Source organism: Castor canadensis, chromosome 19 (genome assembly GCF_047511655.1).
Source record: "Castor canadensis chromosome 19, mCasCan1.hap1v2, whole genome shotgun sequence".
In the NCBI taxonomy this organism is placed as follows: domain Eukaryota; kingdom Metazoa; phylum Chordata; class Mammalia; order Rodentia; family Castoridae; genus Castor; species Castor canadensis.
In genome coordinates, this window is record NC_133404.1 from 30,743,063 (window position 1) to 30,760,519 (window position 17,457).

The 17,457-nt window shown below is 39.4% G+C and overlaps 1 protein-coding gene across 6 annotated transcripts in view; it reads right to left on the bottom strand.

Moving 5' to 3' along the window:
• The window catches only part of Lrrc28 (leucine rich repeat containing 28), a 136,316-nt gene that overhangs the window by 115,854 nt on the left and 3,005 nt on the right, over window positions 1-17,457 (bottom strand). For 3 of the 6 annotated variants that reach the window (XR_012443843.1, XM_074061577.1, XM_074061575.1), the window contains exon 2: window positions 15,926-16,153. Coding sequence is in view for 5 of the 6 variants with exons in the window: in XM_074061577.1 (XP_073917678.1) it covers window positions 15,926-16,093 (168 nt within the window). In the remaining variant the exon portion in view is untranslated. Of the gene's footprint in view, window positions 1-11,504; window positions 11,580-15,925; window positions 16,154-17,457 lie in introns of all 6 variants that reach the window. The other 3 variants (XM_074061576.1, XM_074061573.1, XM_074061574.1) reach the window with 2 other exon arrangements.

Here is a 17,457-nt window from a genome sequence, read left to right on the forward strand (position 1 = left end):
CTGAGAAAATAAATGCGGGTTGTTTAAGCCACTCCGTTTGTGGTACCTGGTTGTAGAAGCCTAATAAAGTAACATATCCCTCAAACTCCCAAGTCCTGCTCCTAAAGAGATAGTGAGAAAAACCCCACAAGGTCCCCCAGGTACTTGAGTAGGGATGGGGCTAATGCTGTCCAAGAGAGCACAGGACCTGGCCCAAGTCCTGAGGTTAAAGTAGAGGTGTGGTGTCGCTGGGAAAGGAAAGTGGCTGTGGGGAAGAGTGACGTTCTGTGGGGAAAAAATCCTACATTTCTACTCATAGGTTGAAAGCAACAAAGGCTGGGGTAGGGGAAAATGAAATACCTCCTGTAGATAGCTGAAAGCCAGCCTGCATATATAAGTAATCACACACACACACACACAGAGAGGGAGAGAGAGAGAGAGAGAGAGACAGAGAGAGAGATCAAATTTACAGGTACACAAAGATGTAAGTTAAGATCAAAGGAACATACAAAAAGGAATTATTTTCTCATTCTATATTTAAACACACTGTAAGGTAAGCTAGATATCAATGACAAAAAAATCAAGAATGGCTTTTCAGAAAAAATTAGGTCAAATTTGAAAGACAAATATTAATTATAAGATGTTGACATGAGGTGGAGAGAAGGATAGCTCTGGTAAGCCTTGTGAAAAGGGCCAAAGTGAGGAGCTGTGACTGTGACTAAGAAAATGCAAATACAATCTATTTGGCTGTAACTCCTTAAAGAAATCTGTTAGAGAAACAACTGTATCCATAGAAAAACTAAAGTGTTGGGAACTAGAAATTTTTAGGGTTGAAATAACAAAGTAATTTTCATATAGAAGCTTTGTGACAGTGACTATCATTACGAAAAGGACTAGGATTGCTATTCTCCACCTAGTGTGTTATTTAGATTTTAACTAAGCAGATATGACCTTTATAACTGAAAGAAATCAGAATGAGACCTTAAATGTGATACACATAGTATGAACTGTTACATAATTGATTAGTTGATTAGACTGTATTCAGTTTGAGATCTGTTTAGATCAAGAAGACAAATGCCATTAATTTGGTATGTACAGCCATCCAGTATAAAGATATATAATGATTTTGCAGAGTTGCAAGGAAGAGATCATTAAATAATTAATGGCTTATATTTTATACTAAGGAATAACTTTCTTAAAAATTCTAAACATAGTGGAAATCAGTGGCTCATTTTAGATAATGAAATGGCATGATCAATTATCAATCTCATATTGGCATACAAATATATTTAAATATTTAGCATCAGTATCCAAGCTGCTCACATCCTTGATTTTTTTTTGATAAGCAAGTCTCAGTGAATATGGTTATTATTATAAAGGGAATGAAGCCTTTATGGAATACCTACTGTTGACAGAAACACTTGGAGTTTTCAAATGATACAAGCTGTGATTCTCTCTCCTCTTGTGTTCTGACATCAATACATGCTATGAGGTTCTTTAAAACGTCCTTCCTCAGAAGCTACACCCTGGAATGTTTCCTTGATTACTGGTATCTCTCTCAGTAAGAAGATACACTTCCCTTTACTGGCATGCACACAAAGCATCATGGACAAACAAGAGAAGTATGTGGAGAGGCCTAATTACAGCTGCTCTTGTGAAAAGGAAAGATGTGGGCAGAAAAGAAATGCTGTCTGGCAGGCATCTAATTTCAACTGCTACAGTATCAATACTGTATGCGGGTTAACTCATACGACCCCCCCCAGTCATTCTTTCTGGAGCTTACTTGGCTCCATCAGACAGCATCCTAATCTTTCCAAAATGAACTAGTGCTTTTGAGTTGTAGTTATACATACAATTAAGCAATGAAAAGTGCTTCTGCTACCAAGAGGGCATCACCACATCTTTAGGAACAAGTAAGTACGCTGTGTTTTCATTTAAATGTAAGCACATTGACCTTGAGAAAACCGTAGCTATTAGAATACTTTTAAAAATACAAAAATAAATTATGAATAAATGCTCAAAACACATGGCAAATAAGCAGTCAGTTCCGTAGGCTAGGGCTGACCCCTGCTGGTGTTCTGTAATACTGTTCCCTACATCTAATGTCACATTTTCAGCAACATATTCAATAGTATATTGGAAATGCTATACACTTCAATTTTTATACTTCTGTAATGCAGGTACAATAAATAACGGATGGAACTATAAATTAAGTTCAAATTGTTGTTACTCTGTGGGTGACCCAGTTCCAGTGCTGAATTATGGGTGTCACACCAGCTATTTTATCCCAATCCATAAGGTTTACAAGCTATTCAACTTTTAAATGTTTTTAAATTTAAAATCCTGATAAAAGTAATAGCATTTAATGCTTCTCAATTTTGTTAGTCCTTTTTGCAAAATTCTGGCAAAAAGTTTTAACAAATAAAGAATCTGCACCCAAATTCCCTAAACATAAATAAAACCTATTAAGTTACTTGAAAACTGTTTTACTAAATTGAGTCAAAGAATCTCTTCACTAAATTTTACTAACATTAGCACTTCCTAAGCAATTTTTCTTTATAAATAATGCAAAGTAACTTATCAAGCACAGTGAGTATAAAATTTTGAAGAAACAATGCTTTTAAATCCTTTCAAAAGGGCGTATTTTTAATTTTTTATATCTTGGAACAAGTACCTCAAATCTTTTGCAAACAACACATTTCATGGCGTTCTCTGGTGCATACTGTGCACCACCTATACTCCTCCTGGGCCTCTGGTAGAGCTGTGCTTATTTCTTCAAGTTGGCCACAGCTATATAATTTGCCTGGATCAATCAAATTAAGTCCAAATGGAAGCCTTGAGGAGCCTGAGCACGAAAGACTTTGCCCTTTCCACAGTGACTTCCAAAGGGTGAGTACTCTGTCAGGCTCTGTCCTACAAACCAGGGTCCCTAGGCAAACTGTGACAGTAGTGCAGAATGAGCAGGAAGTATTTGAGCTGTCATAGCCACTAGGGTTCAGAAAAACCTGCTTCATTGTGACCGCTAACAACACATTTCAAAGAAGTCACATACTAAATGCATTTTGGCACTTACGGCAGCTACAAAAAGTAGAATCAAGGTCTGGGGGCATGGCTCAAGTGGCAAAGTTCCTATCTAGTAAACACGAGACTGAGTTCAAATGCTAAAACTTCCAATAAACCAAACAAAAAAAGTAGAATGAATGTGGACTCCTACCCTCATACTACATACGAAAATAAACTTGAAATAGACCAAGAACTTAAATTTAAGACCTAAAATAACAATGACGAAAAAACATAAGACTAAATCTCCTTAATCTTGGATTTGGTGAAAGACTCACAGATACTACACTAAGAGCATGAGCAACAATGAAAAGAAGGTAAATTAAAAACTTTTGTACATTAAAGGACATTACAAATAAAAAGGCAATCTACAGAAAGGGAGAAATATTTACAAATTGAATGTCTAATAAGGATTTAGTATCTCAACTATAAAAAAGATCTTTTGTAACTCAGTAACAAAAAGAGAGAAACCTCAATGTCCCTAAACGCCTGTGTGTTACAGGCTCAGGGCTAACGTGGTGGTATTAGGATGCAGCGGCACAGAATTTAGGAGAAATTCTAGTGGCCTCCTAAGTGGGAGGCCTGTGGAACACTGGGAGTGTCCTGTGGAAGGAAACATGGTCCTGCCCCTCCTTGCTCTCTTTTGCTCCACTGCATACTCGTCATCACCATCTGGCACCCACCAAGGTCCAACAGCAATGGGTCTGCTTGATCATGGACTAGAACCTTTAAAGCATAAGGCAAAGTAAAGCTTTTCTCTGTAGAAGTTGATTACCTCTGGTATTTATTACAGCAGTGGAAAGGTGCCTAACACAATACACAAATGACCACCAAGCACACACAAAAAATGCTCAACATCAATTTTAGGTTAATGCAAATCAAAACCACAAGACATGAGGTACCACTTCAGACCTACTAGGATAGCTATTACAATAAAAACAAAGTAATGGAAAATACCAAGTTCTGGGAAGGATGTGGAGAGTCTGGAACCCTTGTCCGTTACCAGTGGTAATGTAAAATGGTCCGGTCACTATAGAAAACAGTTAGACATGGACTTATCACATGACCTGCCAATTCCTCTCCTCCCTACAGACCAACAGCATTGAAAACAGGTCCTCAAACACACACAAATACACTGGGGTTCACAGCAGCACTGCTTACAACAGCCAAAAGGTGGAAACAGCCCAAATGTCCATCAAAGATGAACAGATAAACATAAAACAGAATCTTACTGAGCCAAGAAAAAAAAATGCATGAAGTACCTGGTGTGACTTCCATGAACCTTGAAAACATTTTGTTCAGTGAAAGCAGCTAGACACAAAAGGTCTGATTCCATTTATGTGAACTATCTAGAATAGAGATCCCTAGTGAGAGACTGGGGAGGGGACTGAGGGGAGGAGGGGAACCAGGAGAAAAGAACAAATGTAAATGCTTGGAAGTAGCCAGTGCTGGCATGTTACTGTGAATGTAACTCTTTAATTTTTTTATTAAGAATCAGTTAATGAGTTCGGGTTCCTCACTCCCAACACCCCTGCCAACCCTTCTAGTTGGTCAGTAGTTTGACGTCACTGCTCCGAGCCAGCATGCATGTGTCTGTGCAGAAACACCAGCAGTCTTTCCTTCCCACCTGCAGTCCCACCCACTCCTCCCCAGCAGCTCTCTCACTCGGCTCCAAGTTACAGGCAGTGACCCTTAACAATAGTCAGAACCCCTGGCAGCCTGGGGCCATCAGAGAACAGTGGCTTGAAACCCTCTGCCATTTATGCTTTTATCACTTGACTGGCTTCCTATTATTGACTCGTTTTTCTTTCCTTGACTTCTCCCTGCCATGATAGAAAGTGTCTACTGTGCTATCCAACATGGCAGCTCCTAGCAAAGTGTACCCAGTTAGCACTTAAAATGTAGCTATGCAGGGCCAGGCATAGTGGTACACACCTGTAATCCCAGCACTCAAGAGGCTAAAGCAGGAGGCCAGCCTGGACAGTAAGAACCCATCTCAAAAAAAAAAAAAAAAAGTGACTGAGAAACTGAATTTTTCTATTATTTCACAGTAATTTAATAGCCACATGTGGTTCACAGCTATCACCCTAGAGTGTATCTGTATCTTTATACTCACTGCAAATTTTTCACTTAAACTTGGCTCTGAGATAACAAAGGACAAGCACTTCACTGTACATTGCTTTTCTCACAAATAATGAAGTATTTGTTTAGCATTTCCAGAGACTGAAATTGTCACCTTCAGAAACATGAATTAGGAGGGGACATACTCAGTAGCAGAGGCCTGCACAGCATGCAGGAGACCCTAGACCCCCAGCACCACCAGAACAAAACAGAAAGGAAAAGAAATGTAAATTTTAAAAATTTAAATAGCTTCAAAATTGCAAATGTCTTATGGCCAAAAATGGAAAATAAATTTTAAGGTTGATATTTTTAATTTAGCAAAAACTTACAAAAGCTGTGCTCAAATTTTAAAACACTGAATGGCTGATAGTTACAAAAATGAACTGAAGTATGTATCTGAATTTGATAAAAATTTGGTTATCAATGACAAAAACAAAATAACTACTGAAATGTCTCTTGAAGTGTAATTACAAAAATATTTGTTTTAAAATGCTCACCATCTCCTGCAATAAAGGAAATGCAAATTAAAACCACACTAAGATTCCACCTCACCCCTGTTAGAATAGCCATGATTAACAACAGGTGTTGGTGAAGACGTGGGGAAAAAGGAACCCTCTTACACTGCTGGTGGGAATGTAAACTAGTACAATCACTCTGGAAAAAAATTTGGAGGCTACTTAAAAAGCTAAATATTGATCTACCATTTGATCCAGCAATACCACTCTTGGGGAATATACCCAAAAGACTGTGACACAGGTTACTCCAGAGGCACCTGCACACCCATGTTTATTGCAGCACTATTCACAATAGCCAAATTATGGAAATAGCCAAGATGCCCCACCACTGACAAATGGATCAAGAAAATGTGTTACCTATACACAACGGAATTTTATGCAGCCATAAATAAGAACGAAATGTTATCATTTGCTGGTAAATGGATGGAACTGGAGAACATCATTCTGAGTGAGGTTAGCCTGGCCCAAAAGACCAAAAATCCTATGTTCTCCCTCATATGTGGACATTAGATCAAGGGCAAACACAACAAGGGGATTGGACTTTGAGCATATGATAAAGTGAGAGCACACAAGGGAGGTATGAGGATAGGTAAGACACCTAAAAAACTAGCTAGCATTTGTTGTCCTCAATGCAGAGAAACTAAAGCAGATACCTTAAAAGCAACTGAGGCCAATAGGAGAATGGGACCAGGAACTAGAGAAAAGGTTAGATCAAAAAGAATTAACCTAGAAGGTAACACACACGCACAGGAAATTAATGTGAGTCAACTCCCTGTATGGCTATCCTTATCTCAACCAGCAAAAACCCTTGTTCCTTCCTATTATTGCTTATACTCTCTCTTCAACAAAATTAGAGATAAAGGCAAAATAGTTTCTGCCGGGTATTGAGGGGGTGGGGGGGGAAAGGAGGGGGCGGGGTGGGTGGTAAGGGAAGGGGTGGGGGCAGGGGGAAGAAATGACCTAAGCATTGTATGCACATATGAATAATAAAACAATAAAAATTAAAAAAAAAAATGTTTTAAGGCTGGGCAGAGTGATACATTCCCAGCTACTGGAGAGGAAAAGACCCAAAGGATCATGGTTCAAGGCCAACCCAGGAAAAGTTAATGAGACCCCCATCTCAACAAATAATCTTGGCATGGTGATGGATACCTATAATCCCAGTACTCAGGAAGTAGAGATCAGGAGGATCACAGTTAGAGGCCAGCCCAGGCAAAAAGAGAGCTCATGTATCAAAGAACAAGTTGGACATGGTAGTGCAGGCCTGTAATCCCAGGTATGCAGAAGGCCAGACCTGGGCAAAAAATGGAACACCCTATCTGATAAGTAACTGAGGCAAAACAGGGTTGGGCATAGCTCAAGTGGTAAAATGCCTGCCTAACAAAAGTATGAGTCCCTGAGTTCAAACCTCAATACCACCAAACAATAATAATAATAAAAATTATATAATATTAATGAAATAATGATATAAAATAACATTTAAAATGAAAGTTACATAAATATTGTAAACAAGGGTTAAAGGAGAATTACTTACCTTTATGTAACTTTCTATTTTTCATTTTTTTGTTTTTTTTGAGAACAGTCTTATTGGTGCCTCCAACTTATGATACTTCTGCCTCAGTCTCCCAAGCTCTAGGATTACAGGTGTGTGCCACATGCTCAACTATTATTTTTTTTTAAATTACCTAATATACATTCAATCCGTATGATTTTATAATTGGAATTTTCAAAGCACTAGAAACACACACATTAAAATAGTAAAGACTTATTCCCATAAAACCAGATCGAGCACTTAAAATTACATCTAGCCGAATAATTTCATAAGCGTATAATTTTGGGGGGAGGGCTGTGTTCTAAGATCAATGTCTGATAGTTCAAGGGCCTTACATGTGATAAATGTTTGTTGACACTTGGTGGGACGAACACATAGAAGCTGCTGTGCACTCTGAGTGGTCAGGAACCTCACTGTAGCACCAGTGAAGGATTGAAAATGAATTTAACCTTTGGGAACACACATGGCAATGACTTTGGAGCCTTCTGCTTGCAAACAGTACCTTCAAGTGCACATGGCAATGGCCTGGAACAGGGGAAAGACCCCTGTTCTTACCACCACTTAAATCCTCCCTCCTAATGCCCAGGTAATAACTATAAATTGCAAAGAGTAGTTGTGTCAGGTTCCCTAGATTTTATTTCAGAAGGTATAGAATGATTCATGTTTTAAAAACATTTCTGTTTAACTCACAGTTAAAACTCCAGAGGTTAAATGTCCAAAGTTAACTGGAAAATTCATGTAACACGCATCTCATCGCTCCCGGATGGATGTGTGGTTAAACTGTAACTGTGTACTGCTAGGCTTAGAAACAGGCCATCAATAATTACTTGCAGAACTGACATGAAAGCTGTGCTAATGGACTACAAATTTGGAGAATTTACTTTTGTTCTAACCTGGCCATATAAGTACTTTAGACTCACCATTGATCTCATCTAAGTTTAGTTTCCTCAAAAAGAAAACTTGTCCAAATAATCGACTTAACTTTAAAAGACTTTCAATGACATCTGAGAAGCCACCACAGGTTATTAACTATGTAGAAACAGCAATGATGAGAGGGAGTTTCTCCTCTGAAACTTGAACAGGAAAAGAGGCTTTGATTTGTAATAAACTCAATCTTCTGGCATGTGTGTGTAACCAAGACAGACGCACTTGTATGGACTGCTTTCTAGGACTACGCCATGTTTATATGTAGACCCCAAAACACAAGCAGCCCATGGGAAAGCTTGAGTATCTGATACGCCCCCCTACTTCCATTTATTCACTGTAGAAATAACTAAGCTGGTTTTCTACACAGCTAACTCAAGAATGGAGCAATCACAGAGGTTGTGAAGGCCCTGAACTCAAGCAGTAGTGGAGGATACAAGGGTCCAACAGGTGGGAAGAACAAGAGGCTCCAGGCACTGGAATTCAAAATGAACTGAACAATAAAACTCAATTCCCTCTCCCTTTTCCTCCTGGTTACACACTCTTTTATGCTATCTCCTTAGCTTACTGCTTTCCCCTCAAGCTGCCCCCAATGCTCTTTTGACCCAGATCCTACTACAGGCTGAGCATCCCTGATCCAAAGTCCAAACTACTCTAAAATCCAAAACCTGAGCACAGATGTGATACCACAAATGGAAAATCCCATGCCTGACCTTATGTGATAGGGGGCAGTAAAAACAGAAGAGCACTAAAAATATTGCCTAATATTATCTTCAGGGTATGTGCGTAAGGTATATAGGAAACATATACCATCCCCAAGATATCCCCAAGATATCTCATCATGTACCTGCAAAAACTTCCCAGTCTAAAAACACTTCTGATTCCAAGTATTTCAGGTACAGGATACTCAACCTGAATTACCAAATTGCCAGCTGCAAGGGAGTCATTTATGTTAACACAGCATAAATGCAGACTCCTCAATTAATAAAACCTGAGGTGGATAAACCTTAGAGGTACTGTATTCCAGCCATCTTACTTTAGTTATAAAGAAACAAGTAATCATTGAAAAGAACATAACAAAATATAATAGCACACAGAACAAACGTAATAGCACATTTTTACTATAAATACTTCTGCCCCCCCTCCTCACCCTCACACCCTCCACTTACCCACAGTGTGGTCATCACTAACTTTGATGTAACTTTTTTCAATGCTTTAGTTTATTTATCTATAAAATAGGGGTAATAAAAGTGCCTACCTCAAAAGGATTGTCTTGAGAATTAAATATCACATATAAATTGCTTAAAACAATACCTGTTATCTGTTGTAACTGTCTTGGTAAAGACTCAAGCCATGTTGGCTGTTATCAGATCTTAACCAGTTCAACACAAATGGACACTGAGGTTGAAACAATTTTTCACCATGTACACTGCTGTTCTGGGCATCCTTGCTCACCTGATTTTTTCTGTTGCATAAATTCTGGCAAGTGTACTAATGGAAAATTTCACTGTAGACAAGGTCCAATCACCCAACAGAAGACACTCTTCACTCCAACAGCACGTGACAGCATCTTCTCATGGTCTCCAACACTGTGTCGTAATGACACTTAAGAGCAGCTATTCATCTTTTTAAGCTTTAAAAATGAGGCATGCTTAATCACTTTTTCTATTAGAAGTGGAGCATCTTTTATGTGTTTTTATTATCTGAATTATCATTTCTTGCTCATACTTCATGTGGAATCAGGAATATTTTCTCCTGGGCCATGAGAAAAGAAAAACCACCTGTGCCTCCTCCCTCCCAATTCAGGTCAGGATTAAAAGACCCTCTTTCCTGCGGTCTCAGGAGATACATTTTTAAATGAAATTCTCTCTTATGCATAGATAAATAGTTTAGTCAGAATCCATCTGCTTCTGTCTTTCACTAACATTTAGATGCCTCTTTTTTCACCCATTCATATTTCTAAATGAAATGAGCACTGGGTGAGAGCTCTATGGTAACTCACTCATTCCCAGGAAGGTCTAGTACATCATTAAAAAAAGTCGACAGATTCAGTAAGTGATTTTGATTCCAGGCTGAGATTTTTTATTTTCTTGCAAGTCTTTTGTGTACTTTCATTTTATAAAAGAGGGAAATAGGATATAGAAAGGTTGACCTGGGTCTGTTAACATCTCAGTCCTGAGTTGTGCTACCAAACAACTCAGCACCCCCTCCTTGACTGCAGCCCTCCACTGCTAACTCACACCTTACTGAACTCGCATTCATTAAGCAGCACTGGTGTGCTGCTTCAAAGCTGTATTTCTTTTCCCTTCCCAACTGGGGAGAATCTAAACTTGTGTGACGGCAACAATGCACCTTCTTCATCTCTCAGCGAACTGACCACAGTGGATGGTTCTACCCTGAGCATCATTGCCCAATGCTTGCTGAATAATACTTATAATTCTACTACCTTTCTCAGTCATTTCAAACAAACACTCTCCATGAACCAAGGAAGATGCTAAAAATTCCACAGAAGAAAGAACTGGTTACATGATGCATACACTGTCATTGCCTTGAAAAGTGCTGGGCAAACAGGAAGTAATCTGGAAATCTGAGTGAGTAAATAAGTTCCTGTCAAAGTCAGCCTTCAGGGCTATTTGTGCAAACAGGGTCTTACTTAACAAATCTCCCACAATCCTGTCCACAGCACTGAATTCTATGTCCTAAAATGTGAGGCAGCAGGTTAGGCACTGGGAACACAGACCTCAAGACATAGTTGTTAGGAAAACGCCGCACACCGCACACAAAGGAGGCTCACGAGAGTTATCTCATGTCCAAAGATTTACTAAGCAGGCTGGCTGGCCGAGAGAAAATGGCGCAGCAGCTTCTCTCCGCGGTCTTAAGTAGCATTTGGGAGAAAGCAAGGGCTAGGGATGGACAAAGAGAGGTGGTGGGCGATAAGAACAGCGGGCTTTGTTTTGCAAGGGATGAAACCAGCTGTGGCTTAGGCTGCAGAAGGGGCAGTTCTTATCAATAGTTCCTACCCTCAAAGGCTCATAGTCTAGAACTCATTAAATAGGCTCTATGCAATTTTACTTTACATGCATTCATTTACTCATTCTATAAATTATGTGAATATTTACCACATCACAAACACAAATCCTTTTATACTCCTGTTCTCTTACTTATTTTATAACTATCTGGAAGGTCTGGCACTTAATTCTTCAATTGCATTGAAAAGAATTATAGAAAAATTCTTTAAAAACCTTCTTAAGGTAAATATTAGGAACCAAAATCATAACATTTCCTGTGGGGAGCGGATTAAAGCCTATGAGAAATGGACACAAGCAAGGTGAGACACAGTTAATTGCTTTTACCTGTAGGCCGAGAGAGGCACAGCCCTGGCATGAAACAGGGAAAGGCAGAACAGCTGCGTCTCCTTCTGCTTCTTCCTTCAGAGAAGCAGAAATGCAAGTTTCTCCTGTTACAATATCACACCACTCCCCATGGTGCCACCCTGTTTGCTGCTATAAAAGACCCCTGAAGGAGAAGGAGGGGCTTTTGCCTTTTGGGGCTTTACTTTGAGCTTTTGGCTTTTTGTTTTGGGGGGCTTTTTGCCTTTGAATATTGGGAAGAAGCTTTTACTTTGGGCCTTTTGGTGTGGGAAGCTTTTGGGAGGGAAAAGAATTGAAGGGAAAATGCTAAAGAGGTTGATAGAAAGTCTGCACCGAGAACTTTACCATAGGCTTCAGAAAGCAAAGCTGAGAGAGAACTTCATACACAGGCCTTAGCAAAGCTAAGACTAAAGAAAAGCCAAAGAGAACACCACGGGGCAGTGCACAGTGCAAGTCTAAGGACCGAGACCGTAAGAGCTATGCATGTGCAGCTTGTAGGCACGGCTGTTTGCAAGTTTGAGCTCTGAGGCTTTGAGAGAGCTAAAGAGAGATGGGACAGTGCAAGCCTGGGGGCAAAAGACTTTAAGAGAGATTAAGCTAAAGATAAGCTGAGAGCAAACATGGGACAGTGGGGGCCCAAGGAAAGAGGTTTTAAGCAAGGTTTTAAAGAAGGCTTTAGAAGCAAGGTTTTAAAGAACTGTGAGGATCAAGGCTTTAAAGAATCAAGATAGAAAAGAGAAGCAATAAGGGTTGTGCATCTCCAACCAAGGGTACAACACACCTGACCCCAACTTTCTGTCTATCCTGCATCTTTTCTAAAATCTCCAGTCACCCCTAGTTAAGCCCGGTTAGGTTCAGTGATAATTAAGGAGAGAGAAAGAAAACCTCACTCCAGCAAGGGAGGGAGCGTGGGAAACAGTGCCCCCTTCAGTTTCCTAATCACTTATTTTTATTTTTTTAATTGTAATTTTTTTTTTCCCTGGGGTTTTGACACAGAGACTCACATATAGCCCAGCATGGCCTCAAACTTGCAGTCTTCCTGCCTCAGACTCCCAAGTGCTTGAATTACAAGCATACAACCCCATGCCCAGCCCTAACCACTCTTTTTTGTTAGCAGGCAGTTGTGGGATTCAAACTCAGGGTCTTGCACTTGCTATACAGGTACTCTACCACTGAATCACGTCCCAAGCTCTTTTTGTTTTTAGTTTACCCTTTAGATACTGCTCAGGATGGACCATGATACTCCTACCTCCACCTCCCACACAACTGAGATGACAGCTGTGTATCACAACACCTGGCTTGATTATTGAGATGGGGTCTTGCTAACTTTTTTTTTTTGGGGGGGGGACCTGGGCTGGCCTTGAACCATGATCCTTCCAATTTCTGCCTCCCACGTAGCTGGTATTACAGGTATGTACCACCATGCCTGGCTTGTAACCATTTCTAGTTTACCTATTAATTACATAATTGAATTCCTACATAAACCAACTCATTATGTTTTCAAAAGTTTGAAGGTTTCTTAGCTATACAAATAAGTAAGAATATGGTATAATCAAATATTGCTTCAAAGTATTTTAACGTGTCTACCTTTTGACAAAGCAATCCTTCCTTTGAGACTATCCTAAACTTAAGCAAGGACTGGGGGGAGTGGCTCAAGCAGTAAGAGCGCCTACCTAACAAGCATGAGGCCCTGAGTTCAAACCCCAGTGCCACCAGAAAAAAGCATGAACATCCATGCAACAGACATATATCTACTGGCCTAGAATTTAGTAGAATAATGCCATGCAGTACAAAGAGATTTTCAAAGAAATATGTATAAATATAATTCTATTTTTATGACTTAAAAAAAGATAGAGTAGTTACATATATACATGCAAGGGAATAGGAGGTACTGTGGTATGAATGTTTGTGCCTACCCCAAAATTCATGTTGAAATTCCCATTCCCAATGTGATGGTGATAGGAGGCTAGGCCTTTGCGAGGTGCTTATGAGGCAGGCTAGAAGTAGGAAAGGTTTGAAGTTCATATAGGTTGCCCAAGGATGGCTCAGGACACTCTCACACCTGGCTAGGAACCATCCCTGCCCCTCCCCACTCATTCATTATTGGGTAGGAATCTCCAGGGTCTCCCTGCCCCATGGGTTAGTGTAGGTTTTAAAGACCTGAAAAAGAAAAGGACACAGGGAGAAGGCTCTGTCCATGAAGCTGGAAGTAGACCCTTACCACAAACCTGATCTGCCAGAGCCTTGATCCTGGGTTTCCAGCCTCCAGAACTATGAGCAATAAACTTTTGTTGCCTATAAGCTACCCAAATAATATTCTGTATTATTTGACATAAGGGCATGTATCACTTTTTTGTGACTAAAAAAACTGAAAAAGCTTATTTAAGTTTATAAAAAGGCTTTTTTCCCTGTGCATTACTTTCAAATTCAAGCAATTTCCCCAGTTCTGAATACCTGGCATACAATCATCCTCCAAATAGGAGCAACTGTGCTATGCCAAGCAGGGCAGAACAAGGGGCAGAGGTTTTTACACACTTCTCTTTACACCAAGCAGTTTCACATAGCAATGGGGTGGAGGAAAGGACGAATGTGTTGAAGAGAAGGCCTTTAACACAACAAAAACAATAAAACAACATGAAAATGGAAATGACTGGCAGGTTACCATGCTTGTTAAAAACACACAATAACAGACCAACTAGTTCAGAATGTGTTGGAGATGCTAAATATGGCAAATAATGACCCCTCCCTCCAGGAGTATGGCAGTTGCAAGTCAAATTCCACAATAGGAACCCTATTTTAACATCAGTAAACAACCTAAAAGTCCTAGGAGTCACTAGTTGAGGCGCTGTAAGTATTTCATCTGCTTTTAAAAACTGTACAGCAAGGTGTCTCATATCTACCTACTCAGGGAACAGGACAGCTGTGGGGTGACCATGATGAACCCCGCCATCCTCTCCTATCTGTACAGCACTTTCTACTTACAAAATTCTTTCATACACACAAATCAAAGATTTTACTTGCTAAGAGAAAGCAACTAAAATAAACATTATAAACAGATACAAGAATTTAATCTTTGATCAAACAGGTAGCAGAGCTGGTGGAATGGCCTAAGTGGTAAGAGTGCTGGCCTAGCAAATGTGAGGCCCTGAATTCAAAAGCCCAGTGTTCTGATCATCAAGAAGTCACATGCACAAATAACAAGCAAGGGAGGTCTGGGCTATCATTCTTGACAATGTATTTCTTACGTTACTTTTTCCCTGAAGGGCTGAACAGTAGGAAAATGTGACTTCACACCATTCAAGACTGTACAAAAGAACAGGTGTAAATGTATACAGACTTTCCAGGTTAAAAACTGAGCAACCTAATTCTTCAAAATCTAAGTAGACACTCAACATGACATAGGTACTCATATGCCAAACGTTAAAAAATGGATACACATCCATTTACTTCCAAATACAAAGGCAAAGAGAAACTTTACAATACTTTCTACCTACTATAGGGATTCTATACAGATTAAATAAACTTTGCCAGGAACACATACCATGTGTGTGAAACCAATACCAGACACTTTTCAGATATTTAGGAAAGGCCAAATATAGAAATTAGTTTTAAAATGGATGATTTCAAAGACACAAGATGTCATAAATCACTAAAACTGAGTAAGAACTAGAATTAAGTTCAAGATTCAAATCAGGTGAAGTAATCAGAAAAGGCCACATGAAGAAACTCATTTAAAATGGGAGCCAAATTTTATAACCAGTGGGAATAAAATCCTGATTAGGATATTCTCTTGAACAATTCTGAAGTTTATCTATGTGTAATAAAATTTATGAAAACTCTGTGCTTATAAGTCAAATGTTGCTTCTGAAGCAAAATTTTTTCCAATAAATTGTATGACAGCCCAATTCAAAATCATTTTTGATTTTCACAAAGCAATCAATCATAAAGGTTTTGTTTTGTTCACACCCACAGGCTTAAGCTTGCCAAATGCCTCTTTTAACACTTAAATCTTCAAATCATTCTCTTTTTGGTGCCTATGACTCGGTCATCCTCTTAGTCTTTGTTTACTTTTTAACTAGTCTGTTGGGAGCTATAACATTTCAGAAATCACCTAGGAAGCTAACACACAAAGAAGCCCAAGCTGGGATAGGTAAACATGCTAATGAGGCAGGCTTCTGAGTGGGAACATCTCGGTGGCCCATTTCTAAGTAGCACAAGCCCTGCAGCAGCCTCAGAACTCAAGGACGTGGACAGCATAACGAGCCCTGACTGTGAGCCTGCACCCACTGCCTGTGTACGTCACAGAGGGGGATGCGCTAGTGTCTGAATATCTTAGGATATATAAGCACATCTTGGTCGGGGCAACGTTTAGCAACAATTTCTAATGCGACATAATACTATACCAGGGTGGTAAGGGAGTTCCTTTTCATGTAGAGTCTCTCCAAGTGCTGCAGACCTTCATCCTTCAGTAGCTCCAGTGGGAAGTGGTGCAGATTCCTATAATTCAAGAACAGGTTCTTGTGCTTCTCCAGCCTTGCCACAGAGATCGTCTTACAAAGCTCGGACGCCATAACTGAACAGAGCCCATCAGGGATGCTGCAGCACTACATCTTGTCAAAATTGGTCCACTTCTATAAAGAAAATTTTAACCATTGTAAGACTTCTTACAAGCACTGCCATTTAAATTTTTAACATGTAGAGCTACATATGCACAGACACTAAAGAGATAATTATACATTCTATGCTGTTTTTCTCACGTACTTTGAAGGAGTAACAGTGTAATAAAACATACTCTGATTAAAGATGTTTACTAGTTATGAGAAATAGTCCTAATGGCTGGGCGTAGTGGCTCCTGCCTGTAACCTCAGCTACTTGGGAAGCAGGAGAGCATCAAAAATATCGGAGTTCAAGGCAGCCTGGCAAAAAGTTAGCAAGACCCAATCTCAACAAACAAGGCAAGGTGGTACACATCTGTAATCCCAGCTACACAGGAAGATGGTGATCTGTGGCTGGCCAGGGGAAAAAAAAAAGCATAAGACTCTATCTGAAAAATAACCTAAAGCAAAAAAGAGTTAGCGATATGGCTCAGTTGTTAATGTGCTTGCCTAGCATGTGCTAGGTCCTCAGCTCAATCCTCAGTAATGCCCCAAAACGTATGTGTGTATATATGTTTTTCCTGGGGTTGGGGATTTAGCTCAGTGGAAGAGTGCTTGCCTGGCAAGTGCAAAGCCCTGAGTTTGGTCCCCAGCACTGAAAAAAAAAAAAGGAAAAATGTTTTTCCTAATGCAAAAAATAACTTTGGGTTTTGAGGTATGAATCCTTGTCTAAGAAAACAGACCAGCCTGGAGCAAGCCTCATTTCCATCATGAACTACGTCACTTTATATTTAACTTAAATATCTAAAAATGTTTATATATCTATCTAGACCACAACCTCATTTTCATTTCCTAATATCTAAATATTGTCCTATATTTCATTTTCTTATTTCTTTTATTGTTTTATTCTTTTATCTTTGCAGACTACCATAAGTAGCAAGGAAACAGGTCTAAGTTCATAGAGTTTTAAATTATTCAATGAAAGAAGAAAGCCTGCATGAGGAAATAAGAACTACAATCTGTCTGGGCCTTAGCTGACTAGTACATAAAATAGACTTAACAACTGGTGTACTGGTTTTAAGGTCTTTGTCCAGGACAAGTTATTTTAAATTCTCTTCTAGCTCCATAATTGACAGGAAGAGAAGTCTGACATCTTACCCACTAGGCACAGGGCTGAAGAAAACTTTACTATCACTTAACACAAAGAGAAACTTGGGGCTTCTGTAATTTCTTCACAGTGGAACAGCTCATAACACTGACTCACAAAATTCCACAGGATACTAAGGAAATGCTATAAAAAGACATAAAAATAAAAAAACCTACAAAAAATTTTACTCAAA